Source organism: Crocuta crocuta, unplaced genomic scaffold, assembly GCF_008692635.1.
Source record: "Crocuta crocuta isolate KB4526 unplaced genomic scaffold, BGI_CrCroc_1.0 scaffold1, whole genome shotgun sequence".
NCBI classification, from domain to species: Eukaryota; Metazoa; Chordata; class Mammalia; order Carnivora; family Hyaenidae; genus Crocuta; species Crocuta crocuta.
The window spans coordinates 6924919-6945399 of record NW_027527930.1 but is presented as its reverse complement, the minus strand read 5'-3'; the positions used below and the strand labels follow the sequence as shown (position 1 = coordinate 6945399).

General features: G+C 36.0%; 1 protein-coding gene across 2 annotated transcripts; it reads left to right on the top strand.

Annotated features, from left to right (window-relative positions):
* The first annotated feature begins 19 nt into the window (after positions 1-19).
* Positions 20-18928, top strand: RCHY1 (ring finger and CHY zinc finger domain containing 1). Of its 2 annotated transcripts, XM_077750353.1 has the most exons (9): positions 20-212; positions 6115-6234; positions 6460-6575; positions 13128-13206; positions 14775-14819; positions 14926-14984; positions 15080-15106; positions 16242-16362; positions 18256-18928. In XM_077750353.1, exons 1-9 carry the CDS (start codon positions 114-116, stop codon positions 18382-18384), a joined length of 795 nt encoding a protein of 264 aa, XP_077606479.1. In that variant the 5' UTR covers positions 20-113; the 3' UTR covers positions 18385-18928. The 2 variants fall into 2 exon arrangements, with proteins under 2 accessions (XP_077606479.1, XP_077606485.1); XM_077750359.1 differs by lacking the exons at positions 6115-6234; positions 6460-6575 and having other exon boundaries at positions 138-212.
* Positions 18929-20481: the final 1553 nt, after the last annotated feature.

The following is a 20481-nucleotide window of genomic DNA, read 5'->3' as shown; positions in this document are numbered from 1 at the left end:
GCCGCCATATCAGCTCCGCTGGCGGCTGCGGCCGAGAGGGGGTGCGATAGTGACGCCACTTCTCTGGGCGTGGTTTTCATCCTGGGGAAAGGGTCCGTGGAGTTTGAGGGGAGATGGAGGAGATGGCGGCCTCGGCGCGGGAAGATGGCGCCCGCGGCCAAAAGCAAGGGCGGCGGGGCTGCGAGCACTATGACAGAGGATGCCTCCTGAAGGTGACGACTTCAATGGGCTTTTCCCTGACGAGCTGCCGCCGGGTCGGGTGGGGAGGGAGTGGGCAAGGCGGTTAGGCTTGGGCTTAAGTTAAGAGGCTAAACTGTTTGCCAGGATACCTTCTACCTCTCGAACGGGGTTCCCGCTGTCGAGAACGTTTCAGCAGGGCGACCACAGGCCGCACCTTTCCTCTTGTTTTACTTTGTAGAGCAAAACCCTTTTTGCTTGGGAAGAGCCTAGGCTTGCACATCAGTCACCCTTATCAATGGGTTTATTTGGTCTTTTGCTACCGGAAGTAGACTGAGGCAGCGTCGGGCCTGGGCTGGCTTTTTCCCAGGATGACTTTCAGGAGTGTGATGAAATAATGGAAGAGGAATAAGCAAGTGGAGACTCGGAATACGATTTCGGCCCCTGTAGTAACTAAGTTTTACAGCTTGCCAGCTTCATTTTAGAGTCAGTGAGTGTGCCTAAGCCTGCCAAGGAGAAAATGCTTTTGTGACATAGGAAGACAGCCATGAAATTGCCACTAAATTATGTGTAGGAAAGTGTCTACTATACATATATTCTTTTTTGCTGTGTACTTCGAGGAAAATTTCTAGTCAGTCTAGAACTTTTATAATTGGCACCCACTCAATTAAAGTTTCCAAATTTTGTTGTTGAAGAGCGGTTGAAAGATTTTACTTAGAAAGCTTGAGCTTTGGAGCCCCACAGCCCTACTACCCACAAGTCATGGTGCTGCCCCTTGATAGCTCAGTGCATTTGAGCAGGTGCTCCGTTTGTAAAATAGGGGTGATAGAGTTACTGTTTCATAAAAAAGTATGAGGCCTGGAAGGACAACTTAAAACTTTCTTTTAGGCCAGGCTTGGTGAAATTCCTCTAGAGCACTGGATAAAATTTTTCAAAGTCTTTCGCCAAGTGTTGTGTAAGCAGTTTGAAGGCTATCCTTATGATTCCATTTCCACTGATATGATGTTACTCTTTGAAACTTGATGATTAGAACTGATTTCAACATGCTGGTCCTTTCCCCCAAGAAACTACGTAAATATGTCTGTGTTTCATAGAGTTGAGATACTTGACCTTCAGTATCAAATACTTTTTGCCTGCTCTCGCTCTTTTGTTCAATGCCAGGAGCCAAGTGAAGAGTTTTAAGGAGGAAGTAATCAACTAAATCAAATGCTGCTGTTTGAGTAAGATAAGAACTGAAAATTGACCTTTAAATTTAATGAGGTCACTGGTGATCTTGACAGAAGTTTCAGTGAAGAGATTCGGTCAGAGTCTGATTGAAGTGGATGAGAGAGTGACAGAGAGAGACAAGTTAAACTGGAAGTAGTCTTTATAGACAGTTCTTGGAGTTTTGCTGTGAAAGAAAGCAAAAAAAAAAAATGAGGCTCTGGTTGCTGAAAGATGTAGAATCATGAGATTTTTTTTCCCTTTAAAATGGGAGGTACTGCAGAATGTTTTTTATTCTTGGAAATGACCCAGAAAAGTGAGAACATTTTAAATGCAGGAGGGAAAGAAAACTGTAGGAGCACTTAACTGCCCTTGAGTAATCAAAGAAAAGATGGGATCCAGTGCCCAATTGGAGGAGTTAGCCTTGGATAAAAACCTGGAAGAGAGGACAGAGTATTAGGTACGTTTGCGAGTAGGTTGATGGAGTTTGTGGTAGGATTTCTTTTGATTATTTCTGTTTTCATAGTGAAATAAGTAAGGCTATCAGCACAATGTAAGGGTGGAGGAAAAGCTGTAAAGAAAGAGATGTGAAATAATCATCCAAATTTTTGGTCCTAGATTGTATAAGAATGAGGGAAATGACTAGGGAAACGTAATAAAAACTCATATTTTATTAGTGGTTGTAACTTAGAAGTGAGACCAGTGGTCCTTTTTCTTTTTTTTTTTAAATTTTTTTTTTAATGTTTTATTTATTTCTGAGAGACAGAGAGCACACATGCAGGGGAGGGTCAGAGAGAGAGGGAGATACAGAATCTGGAACAGGCTCCAGGCTCTGAGCTGGCTGTCATCACAGAGCCCGACATGGGGCTCGAACCCATGAACCGTGAGATCATAACCTGAGCCCAAGTCAGACGCTTAACCGACTGAGCCACCCAGGTGCCCCAGTTGTCCTTTTTCTTCAGCTGTATCTCACTGTTCTTATATAGGAGAGAATTGGATTTAACCAGACTTGGAGTTTTGGTTAGGTGAGTATGTAGAGGGAGAGAGAAGGAAATAGAGTTATGTGCAAGGGGAACATTGAAGTGAGTTGGGAAGAGAGGAGGTAGTGATTAGAAAATTTCATGCTTGAAATTAAGATAGAAACAGGATTCAATTGTTTAGAGCAGTGGTTCTCAAAGTGTGATGAATGGACTCCTCCACCCCGTGAATCCTGAAGTCCTTTTAGGACAAAACTACTTTCTAATACTAAGATGTATTCTTTCTCAGTGTGTGCAAAAGTGATGATTAAAATTGCTGGCACCTTAGCAAAATGATGGCAGTGGCAGTGACCTGTTTTACAACTATAGTTTTTTTAAAAAGCCAGTTTCACTTAAGAATGTCATTGAATAAATTATTCTATAAAATCTCAGCTCTTGCATACACGTCTTTTTACATATTTGATGAAATGAGATGTTTTCATCAGTCACTTCTGCAAACTAAAATTAGATGGTCATTGTGAGGAAAGCTGTTAGCAATTGGATTGCAAACTGAACTAGTAGAAATAAGTGCATTTATTTCTTACTTGAAATCTGGTTATTCAAATTTGAGTATTTGGTAAACGTTTTCTCAAAAAGGAGGGAAGTGAAACTGTCAAGGAAAATCATTGATAGTGATAAAATTCAAGCTCTCACATAAAAGTTAGAATAAAAAATATTTTTACTGTTTGTTTCTTTTTAAGAGAGACAGAGTGTGAGTGGGGGAGGGGCAGAGAGAGAGAAGGAGACACAGAATCCAAAGCAGGCTCCAGGCTCTGAGCTGTCAGCACAGAGCCCAATTCGGGGCTCGAACTAATGGACCTCAAGATCATGACCTGAGTCGAAGTTGGATGCTTAACTGACTGAATCACCCAGGTGCCCCCAAAATTAGAATTTTGGAAAACTTGTATTATTTGCTGTAAGCTTGAAAGTATCCTGGTACCTAAAGACTTTTCTGATGAGATCAGCATGGAAAATTTGTGAACATTTCAAAGAGCTGTAGAACTCAGTGAACTGATATTTTCCAAATGACTAATACGTGGGTAAAAGATCCATTCAAAGTGCAAGATAGATCAATGGATTTTCATGTAACAGAGGGGGAAAAGTTCACTGATACAATTTCAGAGTCCATTGCACACTAATCATTTATGAATTGTTGAGTTTTGATGTAGTATCAGAGATGAGTATTCTTGCAAAAGCTGTTAAGATACTCCTCCCTTTTCCAACTACATATCTGTGGGAGGCCAAAATTTCTTCATATACTTCAACTAAACTGATTGAATACAGAAGCAGAAATGAGAATCCAGCTATTTTGAGAGGAAACTAGTTATTTCATTAAAATATTTATGTTAACATGTTATGGGTTCATTACTATTATTTTAAAGAGAAGTAATATTTAAAAAACCTTTCAGTTTTATAATATGGTGTCAGTGGATGTGAGTCACATAATCAAAAGGTCTTTGAGATCTTCAATTTTTTTTTTTAAGTTTACTTTGAGAGACAGAGATAGCATGAATGGGGGAGTGGCAGAGAGGAAGGGAGATGAGACAGAACCTAAGGAGGTCCCACACTGTCAGTGATCCAAAGCAGGGATGGTAGGGTGCTCAAACTCACAAAACCGTGAGATCGTGACCTGATCTGAAACCAAGAGTCAGATGCTTAACAGACTGAGCCACCCAGGTGCCCCGATCCTCAATAATTTTTAAGAATGTAAGGAGGTCCTGAGACCAAAACATTTAAAAACCGCTATTCTGTGGTATGGCCTTGAGAATATGTAGCTGAGGAAGGTTGGAGGACAAGGCCGTAGGAAGTAAGAAAGTCAAGGAATTGAGAGTTCAGAGTATTGGAAGGATTATAATGGTGGATGTGCAGATCATTAAGATGTAGGACAAGAGTAGTGTTGGGAGAGAAGGGGTACCAGTTAAGTGTTAAAATCTTTAAGGAATGAACTGTATTGTGGTAAATCATGGTATAAGATCTTCAGAAATGAGTGGACCTGGAAGGTCACAGTATACTGGAAACTATTGGGTGAGTTTACTGGCTTGGAAACCTTTTTTTTGATGTACTATTCTAATTAGGATAAAGGTAAGTTACTAATGGTAACATAAAGGCCCAACGCTAATGTAGGTTAAAGAATAGAGTTTATCCACACTGAGATAGCACCTCATGCCAGTCAGAGTGGCTAAAGTGAACAAATCAGGAGACTCGATTCTGGTGAGGATGTGGAAAAATGGGCACCCTCCTACACTGTTGGTGGGAATGTAAACTGGTGCAGCCGCTCTGGAAAACAGTGTGGAGATTCCTCAAAAAATTCACAGTAAAACTCCCCTATGATCCAGCAATAGCACTGGTAGGAATTTACCCAAAGGATACAGGAGTGCTGATGCATAGGGGCACATGTACCCCAGTGTTCATAGCAGCACTCTCAACAATAGCCAAATCATGGAAAGAGCCTAAGTGTCCATCAACTGATGAATGGATCAAGAAGATGTGGTTTATCTATACAATGGAGTACTACATGGCAATGAGAAAGAATGAAATCTGGCCATGTGTAGCAATGTGGATGGAACTTGAGGGTGTTACGCTGAGCGAAATAAGTCAGGCAGAGAAGGACAGATACCACGTTTGCACGTATAGGTGGATTAGGAGGAACTTAATGGAGGACCATGGGGGAGGAGAAGGGGAAAAATGGGGAGAGGGAGGGAGGCAAACCATGAGAGACCCTTGAATGCTGAGAACAAACTGAGGGCTGATGGGGGTGAGGGTCGAGGGGAAGGGGGGGAGATGGGCATGGAGGAGGGCACTTGTGGGGATGAGCACTGGGTGTTATATGGAAACCAATTTGACAATAAACTAAGAAAAAAAATAGTTTATTTCTTCCCACCTAACAATTTCAAGATGAATAATCCAGTTTGGTAATGAGACTGTTCTACATGATCACTTCAGGGACAAGTTTTCCTCACTGTATTTTGCCCTGTTTTGGGGCATACAGTCATCAGCTGGGTTGCTGCTATGGCCAGGTTTCATCTGATGGAAAGGAGAAGGGGAGCGTGGAGGAGGAGACATGCCAGTTTCTTAATATTCAGGCCTAGGAGTGGCACTCATTTCTTCTGCCTGTATTGTTTTGGTAAGAACTTAGTCATTCAGCCACAGCTGAAATCAAAGAAGGCTGGGAATTGTAGTAAAGCTGGGCAAGCGTGTCTGGGAAGAAGGAGAATAGACTTTGATCGTCTGCCACTCTTGCAAACAAGAGCTAGCTCTTACATTTATTGCATCCTCTAAAATAACAAGCATATAGTTGATGATTAATAAGTACAACTGAATTAAAATATCTTTATCATATTTAATGTTTAAGGGTTGAAGTAGGTAAATGAATTTATTTGGAAATGTCTAAGAAGAAGTTGTCTGCCTGCTGTCTAGGCTGAGGATGAGTTTAGGGTGTTGTGAGATTAGTTCTTCAGTCTAGGGATTTCCATTCTTCATGATTCCTTTATCTTTAAAGACCAGATTATGTCCAATTTGATACAGACGTAGATGTTGAAGGGAGTAATTAAAATATGCTAAGAAACAGTGGAAAGTTATGTTTAGGATTAGTTTATAAACTAATCCATTGGTTGTATTCTTTGACCTTGTTCCGGGAGGAGGAGGAGGAAAAAATTTTTTGTTGTATTGCAAACTTGTTTTTCTCTTCTTACAACTCTTTTTCCCCCTTGGGCATTAGGCACCTTGCTGTGACAAACTTTATACTTGTCGGTTGTGTCATGATAACAATGAAGATCATCAGCTAGATCGCTTTAAAGTAAAGGAAGTGCAGTGCATAAACTGTGAAAAAATTCAACACGTAAGATTTTATCACGTTTCTATTTTCTTTTTAAAAAATAATTAAGGTGGCTTCAAAAATGAATCAAGAGTATTGCAAGTGACTTCTTTAATTCTAAGCAATATCTTCGATTTAAATGTTTAAAACCTTGTAAAAATCTGGATATAACAAACTGGATATTTAAATAATAGTACAAAATGTTTTGATAAATTTAGTCCAATTTGTAATTACACATATCTGTTTTAGGCCCAACAGACTTGTGAAGAATGTAGCACATTGTTTGGAGAATATTATTGCAGTATATGCCATCTCTTTGACAAAGACAAGAAGCAATATCATTGTGAAAACTGTGGAATTTGTAGGTACTGTATGTAAAACGTTCTTTTCTAAGTTTAATGTACCTGGGCAATAATAGTTTTTAAAATCTTTATTGGGATGTAACTTGGCTCTAATTAAATGCATTCATTTTAAGTGTCCAGTAAGTTTGACAAATGTATATAACTGTGTTACTACCAATATAATCAAGATAAAAAACATTTCCATTCTGAAAAATATTTTCATGCCTCTTTTGTAGTAATTATTTAATTAGCCCATCAACTATTATGTGTCTATTTAAAATTTTAACTTTTGGATATAAAATATGCTTTTATATGATGTGTTTTGTAGGCAGCTGAAATAGAAAATTAGGGTAGAGTTTTCTTTTATCAAGTCTTGACTTAAAGCCAGGTTGTTTACCAGGGCAACTCTTGTAATGGGACCTGGGCTCCCAATTTTTTGCCTCCCTAGCAGAGAAATTGCCAGAGGGTTTACGTGGTTTCATATTCTCTTCCCTGCTGCTTGCTGCTTATTCTCTTCTGACCCTATAGGATCTGTAAGTCTCCCGAGGAGGGAGGAGGAAGCAGGACCGTAGGCTTTGTCTCAGGGTATTTCCCTTCTCTCTGGGATATTGACCCATTGAGCCCTTTGTTGGTTTTTTGTTTGTTTTTTGCTGCTTTTAAATAGCTTGCTTGTTTTTCTTTGAATCCATACTTTGTAGTTCTCAGTGGGAGCTTTGGTCCTGTACAAGCTATTTTATCCATTGCGGAGTAGAAGTTTACAATATATGTTTAGTTTTGCTTATTCTTAAACTCATACTATATATATTTTTCTGTGTTTTTTTTTTCCCTTGAAACGGTCTTGTTTCTAGGGTTTGTCCTATTTGATTCATAAGCTCCAATTCATTTTCACTGTTGTACAGAGTTATTTTGTATGTCAGATCTGCACAAAAGTTTTCAATTACCACTATTACAATAAAGGAATCAATACATTTTATAGTTAATTTATTGACTCTCAAGTTGTTGAGACTGCAGAATGCACGTCTAATCCCATCCTGTATATATTAAGCTTTGTGAAGTTAAGATATTTTCAGATTTTAAATTCCTATATCTGGTAGTATTAAGCTTCATGAGCTCAAGGTATTTTCAAAGTTTAAATGTCTATACCTGAGAGTACCATGTACGCAGTAGGTGCTAGTAATGTATAGGCTATGTATCTTAAGCAAGATGTTTTTGGTGTTAGGATTCCTCTCTGTATGTGAGGAAAATTTGTCATCAACATTTACCATCTAAGTATATTTTTAAAACCTTTTAAAAATAACATAGAATACGTTATTTTTGTTTTATTTATTATTATGAATGATACAAGTAAGAATAAAGGCAGTGAAAAACAACTTCACTGGAAATTTTAATAAGAATTTAAACGTTGTAGGGGCACCTGGGTGGCTCAGTCGGTTAAGCATCCAACTTTGGCTCAGGTCATGATCTCACAGTTTGTGGGTTTGAGCCCCGCGTCGGGTTCTGTGCTGACAGCTCAGAGCCTGGAGCCTGCTTCAGATTCTGTGTCTCCCTCTGTCTCTCTGACCCTCCCCTGCTCATGCTCTCTCTCTCTCAGAAATAAATAAAAAACATTAAAAATAAAAAAAAAAAAGAATTTAAATGTTGCAAATCCAAATTTTGATTCCATATTTTTCTAGTTTTGAAGGGATATGTACTAAATTTGACAATATCCTTTGACTGTATTTACTGGTCATTTGTCATACATGAATCTGGCACATGTCCATCTTGTTAATTACTGATTCCAGGTCTTAGATACAGTTCTAATATGTTCTAGCTTGTAATTACTTTTGGTTCTTCTTATACTTGTACCATCAAAATGTAATACTGATTTCAGAGCTCAGATAAATCACTAGTAGATTCTTGCTTATCCTTACTTGTTTCTACGCATTGCCAAGTTAAGTGTTTTTGAAACCTTGTATTTAAAGGTAGCCATCTTTTTAGTTCCAATATAACAAAATATTTATTTTTAGATTTGTAAATCCCTACTAGGATGATCAGTCCTGTGAATTATTTCAATTTTTATATCATCTATTCTCTTCTAAATACTTTATGCACTTATTTCCCTTAAACTTTTGTCCATTTATGAGTCATACCTAGTAAATTTTGGTGTACAAACATAATAAAAGATGGAAAACTGCTGTCCCACATCTTTTTAGTAAAATGGAATGGTTTAGGTTCATGTAACAAAATACTTTGGATTGAAGTCCTTCTTACTGACAGACTGACTAGGTGAAGAATCCATATTGGTTTTCATTAGAAATTCATTATTCATTCATTTTTTTGAGTGAGGCCATTCATCTATGGTATGTGTTTTAAAGGATTATTATCACTTCAAGTAGGTAGTTTTAGGTGGCATTATGTCTGTTGTCATTGCTTAAAAATCTTTGAAACATCTCTTTTTTAAAAATACTTATTTTTGAGAGAAACAGAGCATGAGTGGGGGAGGGGAAGAGAGAGAGGGCACAGAATCCGAAGCAGGCTCCAGGCTCTGAGCTGTCAACACAGACCTGGGCATGGGACTTGAACTCATGAACTGTGGTATCATGACCTGAAGTCCAAGGCTTAATTGACCAAGGCACTCAGGTGCCCACCCCTCTTTGAAACATCTTTGTACAGTTTTTCATAGTGCCAGTAGCACACTGAAAATTCATCCTCCCTTGGGGATTTTCAGAGCTGCTTGTCTTTTTTTTTTTTTTTCAAATTCCTAAAGATATTGGGAGCAAACTCTATTAAATTAAGATTGGCATATATTGTGTGTCAGAAATGACATATGACCATCAGATAATGACTATTTTTTTTAAACAAAAATATTAAAAGACAAGTTAAAAAGTGTTTTTGCAATAGCAGTGTTGTTGGAAACTCTACCTCTCATAGTAACTTTTAAAAAAATCATGTCATTTGAATGTATGAATTCTTACATATTTGCATAAATATCAATCTCTTTACTTTGTAGCTGCACTTTCTTTGATAATCTTTTACAGTGAGTCCTCTTTTGGATACTAAAAGCAAGCATTTTTTTTTTTTGTCTTGAGTATATTATGAAATTTAGTTTTTTCTTTTAGCTTATTGAACAAAGCTGCCAGGCAAGGAAGATCAGATTTCTCCTACTGGCACTTGGCGCTCACGGCACCTGTAAGCTTTGCTGTGGTCTGGAAGTGTGAGCTTGACAATTGTCTTTAGGCAATAATCACTGTAAGGAAATCAGTGCTTCTTAGAGTTAGTAACATGTTATTACTGATTTTATATTTTGAAATAGCCTCAAAATAGTTTTAGATAATCTTTTGAGTGCAGCGGTAATTCTCTTAAAGAGCGATATGCCCTAAAAGATAGGATTTCAGTTTTTCTTTAATTAGGGGCAGACATCCAATACTGAATTTTTTGGCAGTAGGTGCATATATCCTTACTGAAATATACTAGAATGAGCTTTTCTTTAAATGGGGAAATAAAATTTCTTAATGTTATTAGATAATCACCACAATACTTTTATGAGAGTATGATATAATAGATGTGGTTTTGGTATTCGGATTTCTGATCTTAAAAAATGTTTCATCCCTTTGACTATATAATTTCATTTTTAGGAGATTATCCCAAGAAAATAGATATGTACCAAGAATTCTATATAGTATATGTCTCGTACCAATAAATATAATAGTGAAAAATGAAAACCTGTATGTTTGGGAGATTGTTAATTTGCAAGCCCATATCAAAAGTAATGTCCTTGAATAATATTTAGGGATTGGGAAAATGATTGGTAAAAAACATCTGTCAGGATGTTATACATACCAAAATATCAGCAGTAGTTATCCATGAGTGGTAAGATCATGAGTGATTTTAGGTATTTGTTGGTATATTTGTTGGTTCATGTTCTTCTGGGTTTTATATGTTTTAAATGATGAGTATTACTTTTAAAATATAAAAAGATACATAAGTTGGTAACTACACTCGGGGAAATAAAACATCTAATAAAATGATGCTGTAAGAGAAGGATGTGTGCTTTCACATTTCTGCAGATTATTAAATAAGCATCAGACCAATCTTAAGTGTAGAGCTCTAGAGGATAAAAGGCATGATTCTTGTTCTTAAATTTATATTTTGTTTGTGGAAGAATGGGCTTCATAAGCAATCACTACTAAAGAGTTGATCAGATTATGGGGATTGGAGTGATTTTAATTTTAGGAATGTTTGAGTAAAGTTTTTACAGAGATAGGTCAAGGCTGAATAGATCAGAATGGTCTGGGGTAGAAATAAATAAATAACCAAGCCTAACAGAAGGCAGGAAAAGAATGGAGTTAGGGGCAGTACAGATAGAGACTGGGGTTGAGGATGGGAGTGAAGAGGATATGTTATTTAGAGTAGTTATTTTAAACTGAAGCAAATCTGGGTCGCCTGGGTGGCTCAGTCGGTTAAGCGTCCGACTTTGGCTCAGGTCATGATCTCACAGTTTGTGGGTTCGAGCCCCGCGTCAGGCTCTGTGCTGACAGCCAGCTCAGAGCCTGGAGCCTGTTTCAGATTCTGTGTCTCCCTCCCTCTCTGACCCTCCCTTCTCACGTTGTCTGTCTGTCTGTCTGTCTCTCTCTCTCTCTCTCAGAAATAAATGAAAAACAAAAACAACATTAAGAATAAAGTGAAGCAAATCTAGTTAGTCTCTGCCACCGTTTTAAAAAAGATACAATAAAAAGATAAATATGTGGTAAGGATAAGTATTGTTATGTGAAGCTTTCATTAGCATTTTGAGTGTGTGTGTGTGTATATTTGTGTGAGAGGAGGGAGGGAGAACTGGTTCAGGATGTAAAAATATTTGCTGTGTGTTGAAGTGAAGTTTGAGAGACACTGCTGCAGAGCCTGCTAGATCACCTCTAACTGCTTATGTACTAATGCCAAATGGAGTGCTTTTGTTTAAACAGGGTCTCCTGGTTTTTGTTATGTTTTTTGTATGTTTTGTATCTTTATTTTACTTTCTTTTTTGAAAGATATTTTTGTTGGGTATAGAATTCTAGGCTGACAGTGTTTTTTTTCAGTACTTCAAAAATGTTGCTCTACTGTATTTTGTGGAATACATTGTGCATTGTTTCCAGTGAGAAATCTGGTGTCATCCTTATTTTTGTTCCACTATATAGATCTTTCTTTTTTTTTTTTTTTTTGGCTTCCTTTAAGATTTTCTCTTTAACTTTGGTTTTGAGCAGTTTGATTATGATGATCTATGATAGAGGGTTTTTTTTGTTTTGTTTTTTGTTTTTTAAATGTTGCTTGTGTTTAGGGTTTGTTGAGCTTTCCTTTAAGGACACAACACAGAATTTATATTTATCTCTCTGTTCACAGTCTCCAGAGAAGTTGCAAATAGTTTTTATTCAGGACAGCCCTGTGCCTGAGTGTTCTGTTGTTGTGAAAGTAGGGGATAATAAAAATATGGGGACAGCTAACAATGTATCTTTATCATAATACATTTCAGATGGATAAAAGAAAAATACAAAAATGAAAAGCCATAATAAGTATTAGAGGTATACATATATTTATGACCTATAGGTTTCAAAAACCTTCCCTAAACAAGAGACAGAAGCACAAACCATCAAGGAAAATATCAATGGCTTTTTAATACATAGAATTAAAATAACTGTATGACAAAATATATAAATCAAGATTATCTTGGTCACATACCAGGAAATTGTAAGTATACAAATGAAAAAGATTAATATTCAGGATATATAAACAGCTGCTTTAAAATGGTAAAAGACAAATTCCCTAGCAGAAGAATGAAAAGAGCACATGAATAGACAATCTACAGTAGAAATCCACATAGTTCATAAACATCAAAATATATTTGCTGTCTCATAATCTGAGAAGTGTAAATTAAAATGACATCTTTTGTCTATCATATAGGTAACCAGTGTTCACTAGGGGGTGGGGAATGCAAGTGCTATCACACATGGTTAGTGGGGGCATAATTTAGTATTGTCTTTTTGGAGATCGTTTTGTTAGGATCGAAACCGGTGATGTGATACCCTCAGTACTCGTAGTTTAACTTTTAGAAATCTTATAAAAGATTATCAACAGATAGGGTAAGTGATGTTTGTATAAGGATAGTTGTTTTATATCATCGTATTAACTAAAGACAGTAAATTATATAAGGGAATACTTTAAAAACTATGGTCTATTCCATACCATGTAATACTATGTAATTATGAAGAGGAATGAAGTGGTTTTATACAGACAGACCTAGACTAATCTTCAGGGTATATTGTTAAGTGAAGAAGAAGTTGCAGAACAAGAAATATAGAAAGAATTCAGTTATGTAAAAAATAAAAGCCCAAAGGGTGTGTGTGTGCGCGCGCACACACGGTTTTATAGAAAAAAAGACTTGGATGATAGATCCCATTCTGTTTATAGTACTTACATTTGGGGAGTTATGTAGGGAGGTGAGTGTTTACCTCATGTTTTTCAGTGTGGTTTGAACTAACATAGAGTGAAACTAAACTTACATAGAAATGAATACCATTGTAGTAAAAATGAACCTAATCTTTTGGCTTTCACATGTATTTTTAGGATTGGTCCAAAGGAAGATTTTTTCCACTGTTTGAAATGTAACTTATGTTTAGCTATGAATCTCCAAGGAAAGCACAAGGTATATAACTAAGTTTGTGTAATTTAAAAAAATATTATATTGTGTTTGAAAACTACCTTAAATCCTAATATGTTTGGAAGCTTGCTAATCTTCAGATATTACCAAGTACAACTCTGTTGCTTTTTACTTATAAGCAGTATTAAGTAAGTGTTCTAAGATTTATGCCTCAGAATATGTGATCTACAATGCTTTTTCTTTATAGTGTATAAGAATACTTTTATCATTATTAGCATAATGTGGACAGCTCCTAATAAGTTAATAATGGATTCTTCTCATACTAGTTTTAAGAATAAAAATGGATAGTACAGAGGAAATAGCAATGTAACAGCATCCCAAGAAAATTCAGAAAATGTTTTTGTGTTTTCTTTCATAGTTAGAAATATTTTTAATTTGGATATAGTAATTATATCATGATACTAGCTCCTTTAAAATTATTTTTCATTATTTAGGAAAAAACCTAATAAACATCAGAGAATGGAGAGAGGTAATGATGATTTTTAAAATTAAAAAAGTTTTAATTCCAGTATAGTTAACATTAATGAGGGTTTTTAAAAATAGGTACTAGATAATAACTGACCTAAAATAGTCAAGTATTAAAAGAAATTGAGATGAATGATGAGCATTTGGGATATGGTGACAAAGGTATAAGGGAAAAAGAGTGGGACTGAGTAAAGAGGACTCCCAGGGATTTTAGCCCTTGCTTTTAAGGTACGGGATAAATAGATTGTAAATTTGCTGGAGATACCTTAGATTGAGTTTGGTTTTATAGACTTTAGTTGGGGTGATAGCTCTGTTGTCTTTCAAAAACTATATACAGATTGTCTCTTGTGGTATCTTTGTCTTCTCAGTTATTTCTTATTGTCTATGTTGTAGTAAATGGTCCTATCGTATACTCAGGTGCTTACTTAAAAAACCTGGGCATCATCCATGGCTTGGTGCTACCCCTCACCTTCCCCTATTTAATCACACACTGTCTTGTCAAGTTAAGAACTCTGACACTGGAGGCAGCCTTTTGGAGCTCAAAAACAGTTTCACCTCTTATTAGCATATGACTTGGGAAGTTATTTAGCTTCTCTAGGCCTCAAATACCTCACCTGTAAAGTGGGGTAATAATTGTACCTGTTTCATTTAGAGTTGTGGGACTTAATTGAGCTAATAAAGGTAATGTACTTAGTATATGGCATGTAGTAAATTTCAAGAATATGAACTCTTATCATTATCGATATTATTAAGTAGTTTACCTTGGAACCAAACACCTGTAAAATAGATTCCAAACGTTATTATCTCTGCATCTTTGGTAAATCTTGATTCACTGATTTGTAAAATGAAGATAATTTGAACAATTAAGATATACTGAGCAATTTTATTGTTTCAGGTAATGTGCAAAGCCTGAAATAGTTGTGTGAATTAATTGTTCAGTTCTTATCTGACATATAAGAAACCTGTATTGTTAATTATTATCTTTAGTAAGTTAGTATCATTGTTCCCTTTATTGTTTTTATTAGTATATATGTTTGTCATTTCCATTTAGTAAAGTTTTTAGTAATTTGAGTTTCTCTTTTAAACAGTGTATTGAAAATGTTTCCCGGCAGAATTGTCCAATATGTTTGGAGGTAAGCTTAAAATATCATTTGCTTTGGAAATCTTCGCTGTTGAATTTAAGGTATGTGGATGTTTATATTGTCTCCATGCAAGCACTAATATTTATTCCCTTTCCAGGATATTCACACATCCCGTGTTGTTGCTCATGTCTTGCCGTGTGGACATCTTTTACATCGGTAAAGGAAGTTTGTGTTCCTTTTTCTCTCAAAAGTGTTTGAAAATAGTAGATAGTTTTTGCTCTACTGAAATAATGTTATATATTTTTTTTCAGAACGTGTTATGAAGAAATGTTGAAAGAGTGAGTGTTTGGGATTTTTAAAAATTATTATTGTAAGATGCTGATTTATTATTTTTGCGGGAATGTGGAAGCAGGCCAGCTCTGTTCCTCACACCATGTCGGGTGTGGCAGATATTTATGTTGAGACGGGCAGGGTAAATGAGTTGTGGGAAACTGGTCAAAGCATCTGGTAGATGTAGGACTGTACCTTTCCCCCCATGTTTGCATTATGCCTTATCTCATCCCTCAACTTGAGAGACATACTCTTATTTTCTGGCTGTGCTTAATGGGAGGCACGGGCTCTGCCAGAGACAATTGATCGCATTGTAAAAATGCCGAGGCATGTCGCTCAGAATTCTTTTAAGTCCTTATATTGGCCCAGGAGACTCATCTGCAAAGAAAGCTGGTAACAAGATTATCTAAAGCAGAGACTTTATTATGGGGAAAGGATGTTACAATAAGATGAGAGTAGTTAGGAGAGAAGAGACTGTGTAAATGTATTTTGGTCCTGCAAATTCATAAGCAGAAATTTTAATTTATTATAAGAGCCACATAGATGGGAACTTTTTCAGAATGTTTACAAAGAAAAAATATGATCTGAGTTGCCTGAATGTATTAAGAAATTGAGGTCATTTAGTTAGAAAGCAGCTTAATTGGCTTTTTTTTTTAAATTTTTTTTTAAATGTTTTATTTATTTCTAGGAGAGAGAGAGAGAGCCTGAGCAGGGGAGGGTCAGAGAGAGAGGGAGTCACAGACTGAAACAGGCTTCAGGCTCTGAGCTGGCAGTCAGCACAGAGCCTGACGCGGGGCTCGAACCCACAATCCGCGGGATCATGACCTAAGCGAAAGTTGGACGCTTAACCGACTAAGCCAGCCAGGCGCCCCTTAATTGGCTTTTAAAACGTATTGAATATATTCTACAAAGAATACAGACTGACCCCTTCCCATTTTAGAAAGCTGAGGAAAAAGTAGGTTTTAAAAAACTATATAGATAGATCTTAGGTTTTAAAAAACTATAGATCTACCGATCATCTTGAAATTTAGAATAATGCTCTGTTTTGGATGGTTTATGTACCAGTTAGCATGATCCTCTTATATACTTGAGTTCATTTACTCCTTGTTAAATGTTTGAAAATAACGTCTCTGTTTCTTCTAGAGGCTACAGATGTCCATTATGTATGCACTCTGCTTTAGATATGACTCGGTACTGGAGACAGCTGGATGATGAGGTAGCACAGACTCCTATGCCATCAGAATACCAGAACATGACTGTGGACGTGAGTACAAGCAGTGCTTAAAACTTTTCAGGTTCCTAGATGTTCTTGTTTGTTTTTGCCTTTTTGCTCAAAACTGTTTAAAAAATACTGCTTTGGCAGAAACACCAATGTGATGATTAATGGGAAGGACAAAATACAAATTTTAAATTTAAAGGACCAAACCAAAAAAAATACTAAGAATAATCTTTATGCAATTCTTCCCAACACTAGATGGCAGGCAAAAACTTTATTCTGAATTATTTACACATTACTTGTCAGAGCCAGTCAGTGATGTAACGATGTGGAGGTGAATTACTGGTCTGATGTTTTAATGATGCTTTATTTCTAATTATTTTAAATTTTATTTCAGGCATACATATTTGTTGATATATGAAGAAGATTATTTTTTGTTTTTTTAATGTTCGTTACCCTTTTTATTCATGTGGATAATTGAATTGTTAGTAAGGTAAATGAAGGATCACGTTTGGAATACTAATTGATAATTTTGTGATGTTTTACTAGAGGCTTCAGTGTGCTTTGTTCCATGTCATTTTTTCAAATAACAGCTTTACTGAGATATAACTTATATGCCATGTAACTCATCCATTTAAAGTATGCAATTTAGTGCTTTTTAGTATATTCTTGGAATTGTACAAACATCAACCACTGTTAGTTTTAGGATATTTTTATTGCCTTTAAAAGAAATCCCACACCCATTAGCAATTATTCCCCAGTCCCCCAGCTCTAGGAAACCACTAATCTTTCTACATTCAGATTATATTCCAAATTAAAATTTTGAAAAATTTGGAAGTTTTCTATTTATTATGGTAGGACTATTCTTTCTTTTTTTAATCTTATTTATTTTTAAATTTTAGTTCATATACTGTGCAATAATGGTCTTAGGATTGATCACCTGCATACAACATCCAGTGTTGTTCACAACAAGTGCCCTCTTTAGTACCCATCACCCATCTAGCACATCCCCTACCCATCTCCTTCCATCAACCCTTGGTCGTTCTCTGTTGTTAAGTCTCTTGTGCTTTGTTTCCTTTTCTTCTTTATCACCCCCTTCCCTTCCTATATGTTCATCTGTTTTGTTTCTTAAATTCTACATGTGTTACTAAGCCATCAAAAAGAATGAGATCTTGCCATTTGCAAAGATGTGGATGGAGCTGGAATGTATTATGCTCAATGAAATAGGTCAGAGAAAGACAAATACTATATGATTTCACTTACGTGTAATTTAAGAAACAAAACAGGTATGAGTATTCTAAAGCTAATGCTTTTCTCACATAATAATGCATTGATCTGTTTTAAGGTTAACACCTTTTTTGTTTTGGGGAATCTTCATGTTAGAAGAGGTTAATTCCCAAGTGACATCTTACTGTCATTTTAGGGATGGGCCAAAAGTTTCTTTTTATTAAATTTTAGGAACTACTTTTTTGGACTTTATTTCTGAGGCATAGAAGATTGAGAACCTTAGTATATTAAACCTAAAGAATAAGCAAAAAATATTGTGTTTGTAAAGATTTGTTTTATTAACTAAGATAATTTTGCTAGTGTCAAGAATAATGAAATCATGTATGTTATTTTGAATTGTAAATATAGGTGTCAATCTGATAATGCCTATATTAAATTTTATGCTCGGTACTATTTATATACTATTTGGGAACAGTTTTAAAATGAGACTTCTTGACTCAAATTGACACTTTCATTTTCTAAATTCAAAGCTACCTTAGTAGCCCTAATAGAATTTTCTATGCCAAAGGCATTTCTATTTAGGGAAATATTTAGACTTACCTATATGTGTTCCAGTTATTTGGTATGATTTTTGAGGAATTGTTTTGGGCAGACAATGCCACTTTGTATCTATTAGATTTAATGTACTTAATTTGAATTCTCTTCACTTTTCAGATTCTCTGCAATGATTGCAATGGGAGATCTACTGTCCAGTTCCATATATTAGGCATGAAATGTAATATTTGTGAATCTTACAATACTGCTCAAGCTGGAGGATGTAGAATTTCACTAGATCAGCAATGACCAGCATTTACTACACTGGAAAACTCAGCATTTTCTGATCTAGGAAAAGGCTATCTTTAGTATTCTGTTGTCATAATGTGTCAGAATCTATGCATTAGAGTTGATGTATTTTGTACTAGTGTCACAGCATAAAATCATACTACAAGTACTTAAGGATTCAGGGTCTCTTTGTAGAATTATCATAGCTCTATATTGGATGAAAGCTACTGTGCTTGTGTTTTGATTGGAAATTCCTTTAGTGTCAGTTGTTTGGAAGCCAATGATGTTTGCCACTGAAATTCACATCCATAGAAGTATGTTATACTTCCATGGAACTTCGCTTTAAGTGACACTATGCACGCAGAATTCATTTCTAGTTCTTGATAGAACTGCACTTATTTCTCAGTATTATTGACTTTTTAAGGGCTGTGCTATAATGAGAATATGTTCTATCATACTTTGAAATCTTATTACATATACTTTAGAATTTTCTAAGACAGTCCTTTGGATCCTATAAATGTGAATTTTGATGTAATAACTGCTAATAAAATGATATCGAAACAGTGTTTTATAGAAAGTTTTTTCCAAGTTTACCTATTTTTGGCTTAGTTTGGGCAATATAGTCTTATATGTAATTCTCTGTAAGTACAGATTTGCATACATATATATGTGTACATATTAATTCTATAGAAAATCTCTTTTCTATCTTTTGAAGCATTCCAACCATTAAAGTAGTTGGAAAAAATATAAAACAGTAGAACTCTTCCAAGCCTTAAGAAAAACCATCAACATTGAAAATAATTTTGTTTTGGTTTCCCAAAGTTATTTCTTCAAAGAGAGATTAATTCATTCAGTGAGCAAGTATTTAGTGACCAACTACTCTGTGCTGGATGAGGTTCTAGATGGTTGTGGAGAAAACTGAGCAAGACAAAAGTCCCTGCCCTCTTGGTAGTGGTTCTTCATGCCTCAGGTGCCTCATGACTAGCTTTTCCTTGTTTTTTTCTTTTTTTTTTTTTTTTAAATTCATGAGGTAGTTGTCTTTATTGTAAATGCATTGTTTCTTTCTTGAACCTGAAGTGCTTGAAAATAGGTGTGAATGAATAGAAGGGACATGGAATATTCCTGGCAAGATCTGATTTTATAGTACTGTTTTTGGCTCATGTAATGGAATTAAATGCACCTCTTAATTCAGGAAGAAAATACACAAAAGATACTTTGATGATCCTACAACTTTTACAGTAGTATACATACCAGTGTTTTAACATAGCCTGTTTATAAACACTTTTAGTAAATGTGTACATAATAGTTGAGGGGTACTTATTGAATACCATTTTCCTAATTTATTCTGTAAAGAAATGTATTCTGTAGAAATCTCATTACCTAGATGAAGGCAATAGTATTGATTTCCAGTTTGGGGCTCAGATCTTTATTCTTTCCTGCCTTCCTGTCTTCTGTGTTCTACTCTTCTGTGCTCCCTTCCTATGTTAGTTTCCTTGGCCTAGGCAGAGTAGTAGTGCTGATCTTGATTTGGGGAAGGAATGAGATATCTTGCTAGGTGTTCCCAATCAGTATACAGATAAGGAAAGACTAGTTTTCTGGTTGTAATACTTTTTTTAATTAAAAAAGTTTTTTAGTTTTTAAAGTTTATTTTTTATTTAATTAGAGAACAAGTAGGGGAGGAGCAGACAGCGGGGGAGACAGAATCCCAAGCAGGCTTTGCGCTGTCAGCACAGAGCTGGGTGTAAGGCTCAAACTCAAGAACTGTGAGATCATGATCTGAGCCAAAATCAAGAGTTGTACACTTAGTCAACTGAGCCACCCAGATACCCGTCAGATTTGTTTTAGAGAGTACGAGCAAAGGACAGGAGCCAAGGAGCAGAGAGAGAATCTTAAGCAGGCTCCATGCTCTGTGTGGAGCCTGACACAGGGCTCCATCCATGACCCTGGGATCACAACCTGGGCTGAAATCAAGAGTCGGACGCCCCTCCGGTGTAATACTTTGTAGTTCTGTTATCTCGCTCTAAGCTAGTTAAAAATATAACCGCTTTAAATCACAGGAACATTGGACCTTGAGTAGGAGTGAGTGTGTAATAGTAACAGAGGCTTGTGTTTTGAGCA